Here is an 18,107-nt window from a genome sequence, read left to right on the forward strand (position 1 = left end):
ATATGGTTTCTTTGTTTGATTCATGTGTAGGTGACTTGATGCCTCAGGAGAGTATACCGGTGATGGATTGGGAGTCAACTTGGAGATAAGGTGACGTCCGGCGATCAGATATCATGCGGGATACTTAGACTAAAAAATGAATGCACGTGGTTGGTGAAGATTTCATATGGTATACGATGGAGATATTGTGTGCATATGGGATATGGAGTTGAATTCGAATAGAGTCCGGATTTGAAAAGATTTGTTGTATTAGAGATAAAAATATGGTTGGTTACAGATAAGGACATGTTTCCCACGAGATTGGAAGTCCTAATTCGTGCCGGATACGTGGGCTTTGCATAGCCACGTCGTGGTTATAAATAGGTACCGAGGGGTATGCCCCCGGTAAGCTTTGGTGCCGTTTGCGAGAGAAAATTAGGGTTTCGACTCTATTTCGATATTAGATCAAATGTTTTTGTTAGGAGTGCTTTCTATGCACTTTGTAAGCACTAGTTGAATAATAAAAGTCGAGAGATCCAATCTACATCTTGAAGCGTTGTCGATCAGCGTTTTTTCAGGATCCCGACGGTCCAACCGCAGGCAGGCTGGTGGTCTATCCGAGGGTATGCGAGTGGTCTGACCGGTCACATAACGTCGGTCTGACCGGTGGCATAAACGTAGTGCGACCGGAGGCTTCGGTAAGACTTTTGTGAAGGTAATCTTTTATTTCCGCTAAAAGATTTACGTTTTTGATCTAGCTACCATCCACCCCTCTCTGGTAGGTGTTTTACTCTATTGCGATCCTACAGTAAGAACTCCAAGCACTCGCTGAGTTGCTGTAAGGAGGGATAGCCTGGTACTGATGAGTATCGAGAGGTATTAATGGGTACGAGAAGCAACCTACTTGCGCACTTTCCGTCCTAAAATATAAAGATTTTTAGAGTTAGACATGTGTATTAAGGAGAAAGTTAAAATAAGATAAGTAACGATTATGATTGTTTGAGATGAGAAAGTAGCTCGAAAAAATTAAGTACAAAATATGTGCTTGGGTGAGAAGAGAGATGTGAACATCTAGTTATATTTTAAAATGATTTTTCAATACTAAAGGTATCAATATTTTAGTTTAGAATGAAGGAATACTCCTATATTATACTTTATTTATTTGGATAATGGACGATATCCCAATTGGATCATCTCGTATCAAAAGGGACCCAGTTGGGGACCGATATATGCTACATGGACCACAAATCACATGGACAAATACAAATCAATCCTGAACACTTACTTCTATACCTACCAGAAACACACTATTCGGCACACCTAATTACAAATCGTAACAGAAGAACAGTACATAAAAGCTTACTAAATTAAAGGAGGTCAGAAAGCTACTCTGCTAATTAATCTGTAATTCATGCATGCGGCGCCTCAACAATCGCCCGAAATTTCTAGGAATGTCTTCACACTAGTGGACTACTAAGCTGTTGATGATATATATACAGGAGATCTTAAGATCTTAGTCTTATATTTTTAACATAAAATGTAACAATATGACAACAGCAACATGTAAAGAAAAAAATCCCTTAATTTTGCCTGATGAGCAAGACTGCACTGCCTGATCCGTTGATATTTTTGAAACAACAAAAAAGGAAATCGATCGATCGCTCCGTCATTTTGATGCATATACTTCATTTGACTGTTTTATTTCCAGATGTTAACTTTTGGGTCTATGTTTATCCATCAGTCTTATTCAAAAAATTATATAATTATAAATTATTCTGTTAGGATTTGATTAATTACTAAATAAACTTTAATAATGACTTATAGTTTTGGATATTTTAACAAAATAAAATCAATAATGTCAAATAAAAAATTGAAGACTTTGCATATTAAATATAGCTAGAGCATATATATATATATATACACACAAATACATACACCAGTGAAAACGTGCGTTGTGATGATTTCAACAAGTTGAAGTTGCCAAATTGACATGGCATCATCTATATATCACCATATCTTCACGGAGGACGTCGCTCTCCGTGTATACTATCTTTCTTTTGCCATTCCCCAGGTGCAGACTTAATTGTTGATCATTACTAGATGATCAGCTGACTCGGACGGCACCAGATTTGACTGTTTGCAAGTTAAAAACAAAATCTGTTCGTCCTTTTGCTTTTAGCCATCATATCGGTCAGGATGATATATATTGTATATATACATATGTGTGATCACTATACACATACATACACCTTTGTCTTCAACATCTCCATTATATATTACCGACCCAACTCTTCTGCTGGGTAGAATTAATATATCACGGATATACATTTGCACTTGTTTATACTGTTATCCTTACTTTCATAATGTATTACGTGGAAATCTGCCGCCCTCCTCTACAAAATGCTCCTTAGTTTTAAGGATGAAATTAATGTCACGTTTGGACGGATTGCACAGGAACCCAACACACGTGGATCTGAAAGATGATCACGCCCATCTTTTTCTTATGTTTATAAGCCAAAATTTGAATTTTCAACCTTAAATTTAGAGTTGCTTTTGAAATTTTTTTACTAAAGTTTATTTTTCAGCATTGACTTCTATATCGCTAAGAATATGTATACACAATTTTTGTTTATAATTATTTTTCATTTATAAGTATGTTGTTTGACTTTTTTTTTATGAAAAAGCCAAACAATCACTCCAATATGTTTGGATGACATAATTATACTGCCATTGTTTAAACAAATTAAGTAGAATGACGACGATAGGAGTTGGCGCAGTAGGATACGATGGGCTCGTTTGAAGTATACTTCCTACGTACCTAAATATTTGACGCCGTTGATTTTTATATGCACGTTTAACTATTCACTTTATTTAAATTTTTTTATCAAATATGTAAAGCTATATATATAAATATATATAAAAGTATATTTAATAATGAATAAAATGATATAAAAATAATTAATAATTATGTAAATTTTTTGAATAAAAGAAAAGGTCAAACGTATATAAAAAAAGTCAAACATATCAAAAGTTTAGGCTGACGACAGTCATATCGTCGTATCCCGAAGGAAAAACTGTCGCATCCCAAAGGAGGCAAATTAAGGTTGGTGTCTGAATCGTCCAATTAATCACGAGAATTAATTAATTCAGAGGCAGTACTGCCAAGAGCAAGCTGCACACAGGATTACTTAGCTCGATGCACTGAAAGATTAATTAAAAAGGCAGACAGACACATAGCATCTAATCTGAAGAAACAAAAAGGCAGACATAGCATATACCAAGACCTCCTTTGCGATTAACAAAGTATATCCTATGGTCTCTTGCTTCGATCTGCATAGTGAATGGCCATGTTCCTGACGACTACCACTTCGTCGTTGATGCGATTTCTCGCCCTAGTTTCATAATTCTTATCGTTCTGAATAATTATACGGTTAAGCTTTTCAGACTTAACTTTAGCACAACATGTATAAATGAGTTATAAAAAGCACTTTAATAAAATCACTGATAAAAGATAGATTTAGAAGGTTGTGTTTCTTTTCAAAATGACGAGAATTATTAAACTAGAGAGAGTAAATATTTGATATAACAATTAAGAAAGCAACCTTAGCAACAGACACAGGTCATGCATGCATGCATATGGTGGTCCAGTTGATAACATGTGTGCGTCGCAGCTTGCAAAATGTACTACCACTACTACTACTACTAAAGAAAAATGGTCATTGATCATGCTCATGCTTATGCCTGCATCAGCATGCATGTCTGCTACCTTAATTACTTTGATTAATTAGTATGTGATGGTATGGAGAGGGCACAAAGCCGTAGCTTCTTTTTGCATATTAAATTGTTGAGGCAGGGACATGCACGAGGTGCCCACAATTGCAGGTTGGGCATGCATCCATGATCCATGCAAAATGGAAGCAATCAGAGAGAGAGAGAGAGAGCCAAAGACATGACAGCTAGGTTGACAAAAAGCGATCGAATTAGAAAGGGAAAAAGAAAATGCATATGCCTATATGCAACTCTTAAGGCTTAAGTAGCCAAACGCAAAAGATGCAGCGGAGATCGAGTTCAGAGGTGACAGCACTATCCAAATTAACTTAATTTATATATATATATAGACACCAATTGGGCAACTCAACAGTTGAGCATTCTTGAATAAAATAAACTATGATGCAATATCCTCTTTCCCATTGTTTTCTTTTTCACTTTTCGATATCATTCCCAAGGATACAAATATAATTTTACAGGAAAATGACAAATGTAATGTGTTCATGACACTTCTTCATTGGTCGGCATGTATATACCATTCTCTGGTTGCTAGATTTAAACCTGTACAGTCATGCAAAAAAAAGAGTAGAAACGACAATCTTGCTTTTTTTTAAAAAAAATCATGTTTTATTAAGTTCTTTTTTGTGTTATGTAGCGTGTAAGGGAAAATAAAGAAAATAGTTGCCAACCCCTGTGTATGTCTGTTCTTACTGATATTTAAAAGTACTAAGAGAGATTTTTGTGATTTAATCATTCTAGTATGTAACTAAGATCAAGTTGTACTCATCTTAAGCTTTAGCTTTTGAGTCTTAATTTTCATAACATGTAAAATATATGGGTTTTTGACACAGTCCATGATGTTAATTGCGGATCTGCAGTTATGATAATACGTACTGTCCATCTAATTACTAGCGACCAAATATTTTGGTTAATGTGAAAACTCATAGCAAGTGAGGTTATTAATATAGACCACCATGAAAATGGAAAAGAAAAAAATAAAGCTGTTTATAAAGCCATTTTTCCATTTTGATCCCATTGCACCGTACTTACGAAATCAATTTATATATATATATATATATATATATATATATATATATATATATATATATATATATATATATATATATATATATATATATATATGCCTCTATCCTATAACCAGGTGTAACTACTCCCTTCACATCTAAGGTACAGAAACACTTTCATACATATTTCTGATCTCTTTCCACAGAAAATACAAACTCTATACATATATAGTTGTATCATTCATATAAGATTTAATAGTGTCTATACTTTCTGTTGGGTGGGAGCAAAAACAGTTATGAAAATGTTTCTGCACCTTAGATGTGAAGGGAGTAGCTACACCTAGTAGTATGATCTAATTTTCATATATATATATATATATTTATATATATGCTACTCTCTTAACGTCTAAGGTGCAGAAACACCTCTATACATATTTCTTCTCTCTTCTAACAGAAAGTACAAACTCTATACATGTAGTTGTATCATTCACATGGGATTTAATAATATCTATACTTTCTGTTGGGTGGGAGCAGAAACAGTTAGGAAAATATTTTTCATCATGAACGTGCAGAGAGTAACTATACCTGATAGTAGGATCTAATTTTCATATATATATATATATATATATATATATATATATATATATATATATATATATATATATATATATATATATATATATATATATATATATATATATATATATAGATTAATACGCGCACATCTTAGTATAAGCTATTCTATACACCCCTTACTTCCAAGGCCTCTCAAGGCCCATCTCACATCCCACCCTCCCCCAAAGCCCAAAAACCACCCCCACCTCATTTAAAACCTGGTCAAAGGGTTAACCCCGTGGGTCAACCCACTTATAGGCTTTCCCTCATGTCTATCTAAACTCATCTCTCGCATCCCAGAAATTATGTAGTAACACGACAACAAAAATACAGTAATACGACAACTAATTTGCAGTAACAACGTCGAAACATACCTATGAGGGATCTATCTTTTTAGAACATTTTTTTTCAAACAATATGGTACAAAAGTTCTTTAAAAAATAATATATGAGCTGAGAGATAAAGTTGTTTAAAGTTTGAAATCTTAAGAAATATCAATAAGTACAGTAATCTATGCAGTAATAATGTTATGTTGCTAAAAAATATGTGTATTGTTACTGCACAATTGCAGTAATATTGTGATAAAAGTACAGTAACATCGCGATATACGTGTAATAACATGTGCGTTGCACAATTGTAATAACATCATAAAAGAAGTACAGTAACATCACGATAGAAGTACAGTAACATTATGACTGTGTACTGTTGCTACAGTATAACTAATGCATGTGAGAGAGCTAAAAATATTGTATTCCCAATCTTTAGAGAGCAATATCTCGTGTGTTTTATATTATTTTTTAAAACCGTTTTCACCATATTAGTTAAAAAATTGTGATTTAAAAAACTAGATCTGTCATGACTATATTTTGACGTTGTTACTGTATTTTATAAGGCATGTTACTGTGTTTTTGCCTTCATGTTACCACACTTTTTAGATAGACGGGATTTAGCAAAGGTGGGGTGTGGAGAAAGGTCAAATAATAGGTTTGACCAGCAGGATTTAGTTTTGACCAGGTTAGAAGAGAAGTTTTAGGCCTGAGAGAGGGTCTGGGCCCTATGAGAGGAGGGGTATAGAATAGCTTATTCTAAGGGGTGTGCATATTAGTATATATATATATATATAACGGATGGAGTATTTGATAAAAATTAATTATAAATATATATATATGCACATCATAATTTAGAACATTCGAAGATCGAACTGCCCCACAGAAAGGAAATTTTTCATCATTTATTCAAAGGCAAATATTAGTTGGTCAAAGTAAGATCCCGCTAACGCCACTCCTTAATTTCCACAAAATTTCCTTGGCAGCAAGTGACTAAACTCTGGGTGGACTGAACCGATCCACTGGTCAATCACGGCAAGCATCTTCATTCCCAGGCAGGTATAAGTGGCCATGCACAAAATGAGAATTTACAAGATGATTTTTTTTCTCCCTAGATTAGTTAATTAGAAGAGAATCCTAGCTCATATCAGTTGCTTTTCTGACTCTAGTCTAGCTGAACAACAATTTCCAACGACAAAAAGGCGCAGGATTACTCAGCCCTTCCTTTTCTTTGATGTTTCCTACACATTAGACTAGAAATCAAAGACTAATGCTGGTAGGAATCTTCCTCTCTGATTACCTCCTGGGTTAATGCTCGTGGTAACTGAAGAGGAACCTTTTTGGCAGATTGTTGAACCTGAGTATGGTAGACGAACCTGAAGTAAATTATTACTTCAATTCACAAAGGTACAAGGGGCTTTGAACGGTTCACCCAAGATTTATTATGTTACAACATGCATTTTATTATGCTTATATATATCTTTCACTTGTTTCGGTGGCAATATTTTTTACAATATATAGCTTGATGCTTCACCAACAATTGACTGCAATATTTTGACCGTACGGTATATATGCTACTGTTATTTTGGCATTAGATTAGACGTACGCCCAAAGCCTAGTTGCACCCATCTGTTAACCATTGGCAAGATAATCAGCCATAAATGAATGTGGCATAGCCGATCAAAATCCAAAAACTAGTTACATAACAGATTGTGTATTGATTATAAAAGAATTATCTATAAAATTAAAATAGAAGATAATTTCATCATTCTTAAGAATGTACCAAGAGGCTAGTAATACAAATTTGACACATCGAGATAATTTCTTAAGAATCCTAAAAACTGTAATTAACATAGAAAGATTGCCAAAAAATGCACATAGGCAGGTACTAAGGACAAAATAGGGCGTTGTTGTAAAGATCATAAAGCCTAAAGATGGAGGGATGGGTGTAGCCGGCCGCAGATGCGCAGCACATATGAATGGCCATTATTATACAAATCCAGGCAAAAGCAGGCTAAGGAACCGTGCTACAAGCTTGTTAAAACCATCCTCAAAACTTTCCTGTCGATCTACGAGTAATTAAAAATCCACTTAATTAGTCTGCAGTTTACTTTCAGAGTGTACACTCAGTAGAGCTAGCGAGAGTAGCTAGCTCGACAGGAATTTAAAGCATCAAATTAAATTTCAGGAACTGCCAGAATCATGATGTAGCTACGGCCGAAATCAGAAGACTCATCATCTGTACTGTCTATAAAGTTTATATCATCTAGCAATTAAGTACTCCTAAAATTTAACATGTAAATATACCGGAGATCGTCCCCCAATAACCATAGCTGCCACTAGCATGCATGTATAGTTACATCATTTATAACTGAATGTATTATGTAGAGATCAACATAAATACAAGTATATCAAATCATCATCTAATATTATTTCTACCATATTTTCACGTACATATATATATTCCATAGTAAAGCGTGGGATATCATAAACTATATATTGATTTTTAAGCCCTGAGAAAGTATGCGTAGTGGATGGAAAAGGCAAATATATATGGCAATATTTACTTAGGTCTTTTTCGAGGTATTATAAGTTTTCAATATTTGCCTTAGAACCCATGGAATCCCAAAATAACCCCCAGCATCTCGGCAAAGCATAAATTCACTCATATTGCAAATCTCGCTAGAAACTGTCCGTTTTTTAATCAGAAACCCTGATTTACACTTTGATGCAGAAAGTCAGCAAAAGGTGCTTGGCTACTATGCTCTATTCTACTACCATTATTATCATCAGTATAAGAATCTCAACCATTGATTTAGATTCTACAACAATGAAAAAATATTCTATTATTATTAATTAATATGGTAGTATAAATAAATCTGATTAATTGGTTTAGAAAAAATAAATCGTCTAGATTAGTTCTATTAGAACGTCATAAAATACCTAGAAAAAACTGCTTAATTATTGGTAAAAAAACAAGTAGCATATTTAAGTATAGCATCAGCTGCAATGCAACAAAGGCTCGTTGTCACTACGTTAACACAAAAACTGGTTAGATGAATTATGCCAGCAAGCTAGATTCCTACCTTGAATAGTTGTGAAATCCATGGACCGATTGATTTTAGTTAACCACCAACCACAAAATTAACTCTCTAGCCTGAAAAATTAACAAACGTGTGGCTAGCTCTTCCTTGCTGCAAAACGCGGTAGCCATTTTCCCGGTGCAAACTGCAGATGCTTTCACACGCACAACGACGTACGCCCCCCTCCCGCTCTGCCGCTACACCATGATCGAGCTAGCAGAGCATCCGCCATTTCCTAGCTTCATCACTGGGGCAACCTACCATGCACGTAGCTTGCTAGCTTTGGTCTCAGACCACCCAAGCCAACGCAAAACTTAATTCAGAGCAGCAAGCTAGCCATATATCCAGGGAAGAAGACGATCCATCCATCGATATAATAACGATCATAGTAAGCCAACTCATCATCAGTTAATCAGAGCTTTTTCTTTCTCTCTCTCTATCAATGCAAGTAAAGTAAGGAATTATTTGGCAATTAGACTAACTCAGCCCTCAAACCTACTGCTGCAGCTAGCTCACTCCAAGGCCTCCTCCTCCTCCTCCATCTATAAATACCCACACACCCTCTTGCCTATCTCCCTCCCCCTTCCCTCCTCGTCCCACTCGATCTCCCCCCATCCTCCCCTATCGATCGGGCGGCGACGGTGACGACAACGACGACAATGACATTGACATCGGTGAGGTCGTCGATGAAGACCTCGCTGTGTGTTCTTCTTTGCATCCTCGTCTCATTAGGTAATGCTTATGTACATATCTAATAATACTACCGTGGCTACGAACCAAACAGTTGACTCGACTCGATTATATGATGAAAAAAAAATGTATGATAGGATCAGATGTATTAATTAATAAACAAATATTTGATTATATGATGAAGAAAAAAGACAGAGAGTAAAAATATATAAATGTTTTGGCGGCGTCGTCGTGTGCGTGCAGAGGTGGGGTTGCCGCGGTGCACGGCGGCGCTGGGGATAAACTACGGGCAGGTGGGGAACAACCTGCCGTCGCCGGCGCAGGTGGTGTCGCTGCTGGCGTCGCTGAGGATCGGCAAGGTGCGGATCTACGACGTCAACCCGCAGGTACTGGCGGCGTTCGCCGGGACCGGGATCGAGCTCATCGTGACGGTGCCCAACGACCTGGTGCAGCCGCTGGCGGCGAGCCCCGGGCAGGCGCTGCAGTGGGTGACGTCCAGCGTGCGGCCCTACTTCCCGGCGACGCGGGTGTCCGGGATCGCCGTCGGCAACGAGGTGCTCACCGACGACGACGAGACGCTCAAGGCCAGCCTGGTGCCGGCGATGCGCAACCTGCACGCGGCGCTGGCGCAGCTCGGGATGGACGGCTACGTGCACGTCTCGACGGCGAACTCGCTGGCGGTGCTGGCGACGTCGTACCCGCCGTCGCAAGGGGTGTTCACGGCGGAGGTGGCGCCGCTGATGGCGCAGTTCTTGAAGTTCTTGGCGGAGACGAACGCGCCCTTCTGGATCAATGCCTACCCTTACTTTGCCTACAAGGACGACCCTACCAGGTTTCCCCTGCTTCCCCAACTTTCTTCTTCTTTTGTTTATAATACATTTCCCTCCATCTTGTTTTTTGCTTTCTCAGAATTCCTTAAGTATTCATTTTGTTTGTTTGGTTGTTTGGATATGTGATTTTATCAAAACCAGACGTGACGGAGCCAAAATTTTTTCAAACACAGGGCTCAATTAGTTGAATTTATATAATTATATGTTTATCTTCTAGTTCTTAAAATTTTAAAATAGAAATTCTATGCATATTTATGATTAGGAGTATGACTGTCTACTCCTGTCTCCGCCCCTGTTATGCATATTTTTCGCTACGGTTTTGTTATGGTTTTCTATTTTTGAATATTCGCGTTTGTCCCTTAAAGAAAACGTTAGAAAAATGTTACCTTAGAATTATTTTGGCTTAAAAACTGTAGGTCAACAAATTGGACATGAAAAGACTTTTTAGTAGTGGATTATCCATTTTATATATTATTCCTGTATAGTCAAGCCGTAAGCCTCTCATAAAAAACACGGTCAAATCCAATGATAAGAGAAACCATGTTTAACTATGCTTAGTGTATTTTTACCGGTCCCTCACATGTGGTAAACTTTTTTTATGTCAGCCAACTTTACACCAAACTCATTGATGTTTTATTTACATAAAGGGGACGGTAGATTATAAAATTTTCCAGAAAGAATTTACCCAACCACCATACACGCAAACACCGAAACAGTCACATGTACGCAGTAAGTTGATCTGTTCAGATGCAGTTACATGCCAAACTTCTTTCCTAATACCTTCTGCCACACTGGCACACCACTTCTTAGCTGTCCTGCCACATCGACTTCTCTTAATATAAATTACTTTTACTATTCCATACTATAAAACATTTTGGGTGCTAAATTAAAATCTTTCGAGTTCGACCAACTTTTAAAAAATGCAACAAAAAAATATTGAACGTTAAACACAACGAAACTGATTTGATACTCATAGATGTTGTTATGTTTTTTTCTAAATAAAAACCTGATTAAACTTAAACAAGTTTCGCTCTATCTTTATCTTTAGAGGTGATATATTGTATTTAGTTTCAGTAAAAATATATTTTGGCCGCACGTAAAAACATGGGCGGATTTAACATGGGGGCAGCGGAGGCTCAAGCCCCGCTATTCCCGTTAAAGCTATTGAAGCCCCTATGAAGATCCCCTAAAATTTTAGAGCAAAGATTAATAAAAGAGGGTTAAGAATCATTCTAACTTGTTTTAACCTTTTGATCTTGCTGGCTGGATCCGCCGCTGATTAAAAACCCTCTCCGGAGCAGCGAAAACAGAATGGTATACAGAGAATGGATGAATAATTACATTATTAATATGGATGATGACGCACGCAGGGTGTCGCTGGACTACGCGCTGTCGAACCCGTACCACGTCGGGGCGGTGGACCCGTACACGCGGTACCAGTACACGAGCATGCTGTACGCGCAGGTGGACGCGGTGGCGTTCGCGGCGGCGCGGCTCGGGTACGGCGGCGTGCCGGTGTACGTGTCGGAGACGGGGTGGCCGTCGAAGGGCGACGCCGACGAGGTGGGCGCCACGGTGGAGAACGCGCGGGCGTACAACCGGAACCTGCTGCTCCGGCAGGCGGCCGGGGAGGGGACGCCGCTGCGGCCGCGGCAGCGGCTGGAGGTGTACCTCTTCGCGCTGTTCAACGAGGACATGAAACCCGGCCCCACCTCCGAGCGCAACTACGGCCTCTACCAGCCCGACGGCAGGATGGTCTACAACGTCGGCCTCCTCCAGCAGCAGCAGCAGAGCACCTCCGCCGCCTCGCTCTCCCTCGCCGCCTCGCCGGCAACCAGGACCACGGTCAGTCCTTACCCTTTAAGGGCCTAAGCCAGTCTGAATACATGATTTATAAGGGTGTTATACATATTAAATAGGATGTCACATCATCAAAATTATTAACTTGACAATGTCATTAGATAAGGGAGTTACATAGCTTACGATCTTATGAAACTACGCATTGAGATTGGCCTAGCTAGCTAGGTAATGTCATGGTTTTTCAAGAATTGTCTATTAATCAATATATATACACGTTTCATTTATATGTCTATTAGTATTATTTATACATAATATATAGAATGCTAAAACATCCTAAAATGCAAAAAACTTAAATTACCCTAAAATGTTAGCTACATATATCTCACACATAATAATCCTAATCCATCAGTAATTAGACCTAAACACTCCCAGCGCCAAAAGAAAATATTGGAGTTAGAGCTATGCCATGCAAGAAAACAGTGCCATCTTTTTGGCACGAAACCAACAGGAGGGAGCAGCTATTGTGCCTTAATTAGGCAGAAGTTTTTCGTTGACCTAGCTGCATTGTGCACACTTATTCTTTCCCTTGTTTTCACTTAAAGTGATAGCACCGCCAAGATCATCAAGCCATCCTATCCCTATGCATTCACCAAAAGCTAGTCACAAAGAAGAGATATGATCTTTTACATATGGTCGAGTTAATTCACACTGCCAAGGATCGGATCAGTATAATATATAGAAAATGCAGTGCAAGTCAAAATTGTAAGGCCGTCCATTTGTTTTCATTAAATACATGGGATCACCAACAAGGAGGACACATTTGTTAATATTCTTTGTGCATTTGTGCACACAAGAATAATTCCCAAGTGTTCCTTTAGGATGCACTTTTTCACGCGATTTTATAACCATTTTTAGGGGCAAACTGTAATGATTGATCAATCGGCGTTAGGTGTATATGCGATTCTTCTTCACAAAGATTTGTTGTAGTGGAGCTAAATGATGGTTAATGATAATTAGTCTACAAACTCACCGAAAGAGGCTAGCTATCTGATTATGTATATCTCCTGGAATGATCAGAGAGAATTAATTGTTCCTGATTGCTCAATCTGTCCAAACTAGATATGCTCCTGTAATTCAGTAAAGAAAAACAGCAGAAGAGATTTAGGATAGATTCTGTTTCCTATTGTTTAGTAAATTCAGTTACTGTATAATCTGTGCAGAGTTTTTGTTCATGTCCACAGAAGTAGTACTACTCAGGCACATAACATTTCCTGTTCTGTAAACAAGCTTTATGTAACAAAGCATGCATCATCTTTTGTGGTGCAGGATGCCAAGAAGAACTTTGGTGGCCTGTGTCTCCTCTCATCCATGGCAATCATCCTACTGATCTCCCAGGCTTTCTTACTGGGATAGCAGTGCCCAAATGCAAGCTCAACATTAAGGGGGAGAGCTTTTGGCATAAGCAAAATGGCTTTGACTATTGTGAAACCAAAAGCCTCTCCAAGACCAAAGGGAAGATGCACCATTTCAAGGTATGGCCCCCATGTCCTACCCCAATTGCCATCTTATCCTACATGACACAACCCCCTTTCTTGAATCTTTTTATCCCCAATACCCCAGCCATCTAAGATGGAAAGGCACTTTTCTTTCCCTTTCACATGCCCAATGGAAATGAGAAGGAAAAAAAAACATCACAAAGGGGATCACAACATGTACTACACCAAAGGACAATCTAAAACACTCGTGGTTATAATAAGTGCTCCTCTTTGATTTGCCATTGCAGAAGGCAAAAGGAAAATTAAAGCTAGCAGCTGTTGCCCAGAGGAAAAGCTGGAGAGAGGCCACTTTGGGATGTGGAAGGCACTATCTTGGGGTTGGCACAGAGTGTAAATAGATATCAAAATTTAATTAATATGTATAATATGTGTGTGACAAGCCCATTTTGTGTCACACATGGACATGCACTTTATTCCTTAAATTATTTATTTTTCCTGCAACAACAAAAAAGAGGAGGAGAAAAAGAGGAGAGAAGGGAATTAAACAAAATCAAATGGAAATATTCTGAGGGAGATGTGAAGAGGAGGTAATGGAGAAAAAAGGGGTGGCCTATGTTGCTTGGGAGATTGGCTTTCAGAGGCTGCCTTTATTCTCTTTGCCCTGCCAAACTGTGGTTGGGGCTTTTGGCAATGCCGATGTACATATGTGATTGATTCGTTTAATTATTTGTTGGAGACTCCCTGTAGCTGGATTATCAGTTGATGTGAGAGGTCAGCCACTGATGTAAATACCCGAGACAGAAACAAAATTATGAGCATGTTTATTGCTTCTCATTAGTTGTAATTTGCCTGAGATTATGTTATGAGAAAAATATAATATTATCATTGCTCTTACAGTTTCTGTTTCTATCTGCTATTCAGCTTCTGGGTAAAGATTATTTTTTTCGATTGTCAACAGTAGGGCTGAACAGGAAGCTCTATCATTAGGCTAGAGTATGAGTAGCCCCTTCTCTGTTTAAACATTAAAAGGATTTATGAGCAGTTTGGTTGCCAAAGATTGTGGATGTTAAAAAAAACATTAAAAGGATAATTAAGTACGATAATTATCTGCACCTGATTATCATTGGCATTCTGCTTGACAGGTATAGTGTACTTCCGTTTTTACTGCTATATGACGTCGTTAATTTTTATATACATTTGATCATTTATCTTTCAAAAAAATTATGTGATCATCATTTATTTTCTTGTTAATTGATTTATCATTAAAGGTACTAAAAACATGCTACTGATTCTCCGACTACCAATTCTCAGGTCTGTGCTTCGGTTGGAGTCTTTGTCCGCGGGTGGAGGTTCGCGAGGGGGATATTCTGAACCAGCCGCTATGGCATATTGCCAGCCGATACAACTTGAAAGCGAGACCAAACACTCTATACTATTACTCTAAACATCGAATGCAATGAGAAATTCTTCGACAGACGGACTTAGCTAATTGATGTCATAAGCAATCTTCCTCGTATAGCGAAATCGAGAGTTCACGCTCAGCGTGAAGGAAAGCACTTCTACTTTCTCAGAGCTCCCCATACATCCCCATACAGTGGCACATCACCAGCCTTGCCTTAGTTCTCTTCTCGTTCAATGTTGTCTTTTCAGCGCTGATGGAAGCATGCCAAGGTGAAGTTGACGATCTCTTTAGCCTTTCTCCTTCTCTTCATCTTGCCCTATGAGCTCATGCAGTGAGTGCCGCAGGATGATTTAGTTCTGAGCGAGGGCTTGACCCGTTGAGGAGGGCATATTCTTCTGCATCTCTCTTGTCGGATCGCCTCCCCGTGTCCATGTCGTCGAAGAGATAGTCTTTGGACCCCGATTTCCCGTCGTAGGGAGCACTCTTCTGAGCCCCTAGATTCGCCGAAGGATGAGATCTTGCCTATGCAGTAGGATGAACAGGAAAGTTCTCCTCCATTGAGACCCCACCGCCGTGGAAGACTACTACTTTTTCTTATTGAAAAAAGAGGGGAGGGAATGGGGGGCTAGCAACCTCGTTTGAAGCTGATTTTCCAGCAGGGTCTGGATTCGACAGGTAGAAGGCCCAAAGCGGGACAGAAGGGCTTACAGCGCTCTGGGAAAGAAAGGTTCCGCTTTCTCCACTTTAGAATAGAATAGTTTTTAGGCCTTCGGAAAGTCTACTTTTTTGCCTTCGGAACTGAACATAACAGGTCAAAATGGAAAAAAGTTACCGGTGCGTAATTGAAGATTCGGTGAAAACTAGTTGACCTTTCATCACAAATTGAAGCAGAGGCTGTTAGTTGAAAATCCATTTGCAGATCCTGTTGTTGAGGCAGAACCAGCTTCACCAATAGCATAGACTCTATCAGTCGAAGAGATCTGATCAGCAGGTACGAGGATAACAGAGACAAAGATAAAGGCTTCGTCAGCAGAGACGAGAGCAGGGCCCTTTTGAAAATAAGAAATAAGAGGGGCGATCAACGAATTGACCAGGTGTAAGCAGAGGGAACTGGAGCAGAGCAATATGTAGCATACTTTTCCGTTCGAGACCCGTATCTAGACCCTTGTGATCGATAGCCGGACCCATGCTAACGGCACCGAAACCCTGCCCCTCCCGCGGAACTAGTACCACCAATAGATGGGGCGGGATTTTTTACATATGTACATAAAATTCTTAAATGAGATGAATATTCAAATGTATGCTTAAAAGTCAACGACGTCTAGTGCAAACCTAGACCAACACAAAGGCATTGATATATGGCTTGTGGCAATTATTTGCTATGAATTGTGCATCCCCTTTTGTGATGTCATTTCTAATTTTCTGTATTTTAGACCACGTGTTTTTTACCATCAGATACTTGTTTGATCAACATAGATTTGTGAAATGGGTATTCCTCGCCATTAGTTGTTCCTCCACCTCTTTCATCATAATTCGTAGCATATCTTCTTATGATTTCTTTCTTTTATAGGAAAAACATCGAAAGTTTGGAGGATTCCAATCATTTAGAAAAAATCCTAAGAGAGCCTTTAACACAAAGCATCAAATTATATCTTTTGAAATTCCTATGGAGATTTGACAAAATAAACCAAGAGATCATGGTTCATGTTTTGAGTACTTTGACTCTTGTAATAATATACTTTTCATGTTCTGTAATCAAACACCTCTTTTGAAGTTTTCATATGGTTTATTTTCATGAAGGAATTATGAATTAGTATCACTTCCTGTGGTTTTTCTTGTTGGACACCAGCAACAGACACTGCCCTTTGATGATTCAACCTTGTTAAGGGGCTGGTTATGGTGGCTATGGTTTTTAGTGGATACCAATGAATGTTTTGAAAAAAACTCATAAGTGTTATGAATAGCACTTGTATTCATTTGAAGGCAAATGCCGAAATATGTACATTGACAAAAGAAGACCGAAAAGTGAAAAACCAAAATATTTAGATAGATAAAACCTATATTGAGCTCTAGTCTATGCCTTCGTAAAGAAATCAACCACCTGCAACTTGGAAGGCACCTACTAAAGAGCAACCATCTGATCATATACCTGTGTCTGAGTATAAGGGTCCATACTAATATGCTTAGTGAGCTCATATTTTATAGGATCACAAGCAATACCAATAGCATAGAAATACCAATAAAGAAGTCGGTGAAGTCACAGGAACACCAAAATCCTCAAGTAACCAAGTAATCTCTATTGTCAAAAGGGTCATAGCTCGTAACTCAGCCTCTGCACCAGAATGAGAAACTAATGTTTGTTTCTTGGTCTTCCAAGCAATGAGGGAACCACCAAGAAAAACACAAAAAGCAAAAAGATATCTACGATTGGAGGAATCACTAGCCCAAGTAGTGCTAGAATAACCCTGAAGATGTAAAGATGTGGAATGAGGAAAGAAAAGAGAGAGAGAGAGAGTCCGACAGAGATAACGAAGCGCCGAAGAAGATGACTATAGTGAAGTTGTTTGGGAGCCAAAACAAATTGGCTAAGAATATGCATAGAGTATGAAATATTAGGATGAGTTGCACCGAGATAAACAAGACTCCCTACGATGTGACGATAGCGAGTAGGATTTGCTAACGGTTCACCATCGGTGGCAGAAAGATAAAGACTAAGTTTCATGGGAGTCTCAACCGTGTGGTGATTAATGAGAGAAGCCCTATCCAGAAGATCCCGAATATACTTGGCTTGAGATAGATAAAATCCCATAAGAGTAGAGGTAATCTCAATGCCAAGAAAATAGCGAAGAGAACCAAGATCAGACAGAAGAAACTACTCACTAAGACGTGCTTTAACTAAAGCATTGAATTCATCATCATCACTAGTGATTATCATGTCATCCACATCAAGAAGTAGGATGGTGCAACCACGTGGCGAAGTATGAACAAAGAGTGCAGGATCATGAGCACTAGTTGAGAAACCAACTTCTGTGACCACGAAGGAAAACTGCTGAAACCAAGCACAAGGAGCCTGCTTCAATCCATAAAGAGAAT

General features: G+C 38.6%; 1 protein-coding gene across 1 annotated transcript; it reads left to right on the top strand.

Annotated features, from left to right (window-relative positions):
- The first annotated feature begins 9,389 nt into the window (after window positions 1-9,389).
- On the top strand, window positions 9,390-14,460 carry LOC102701088 (glucan endo-1,3-beta-glucosidase 11-like). The gene is made up of 5 exons (XM_040525268.1): window positions 9,390-9,528; window positions 9,730-10,318; window positions 11,687-12,161; window positions 13,443-13,648; window positions 13,900-14,460. Exons 1-4 carry the CDS (start codon window positions 9,456-9,458, stop codon window positions 13,527-13,529), a joined length of 1,224 nt encoding a protein of 407 aa, XP_040381202.1. The 5' UTR covers window positions 9,390-9,455; the 3' UTR covers window positions 13,530-13,648; window positions 13,900-14,460.
- The last annotated feature ends 3,647 nt before the right edge of the window (window positions 14,461-18,107 follow it).

The sequence above is a fragment of the Oryza brachyantha genome, chromosome 6 (genome assembly GCF_000231095.2).
Source record: "Oryza brachyantha chromosome 6, ObraRS2, whole genome shotgun sequence".
NCBI classification, from domain to species: domain Eukaryota; kingdom Viridiplantae; phylum Streptophyta; class Magnoliopsida; order Poales; family Poaceae; genus Oryza; species Oryza brachyantha.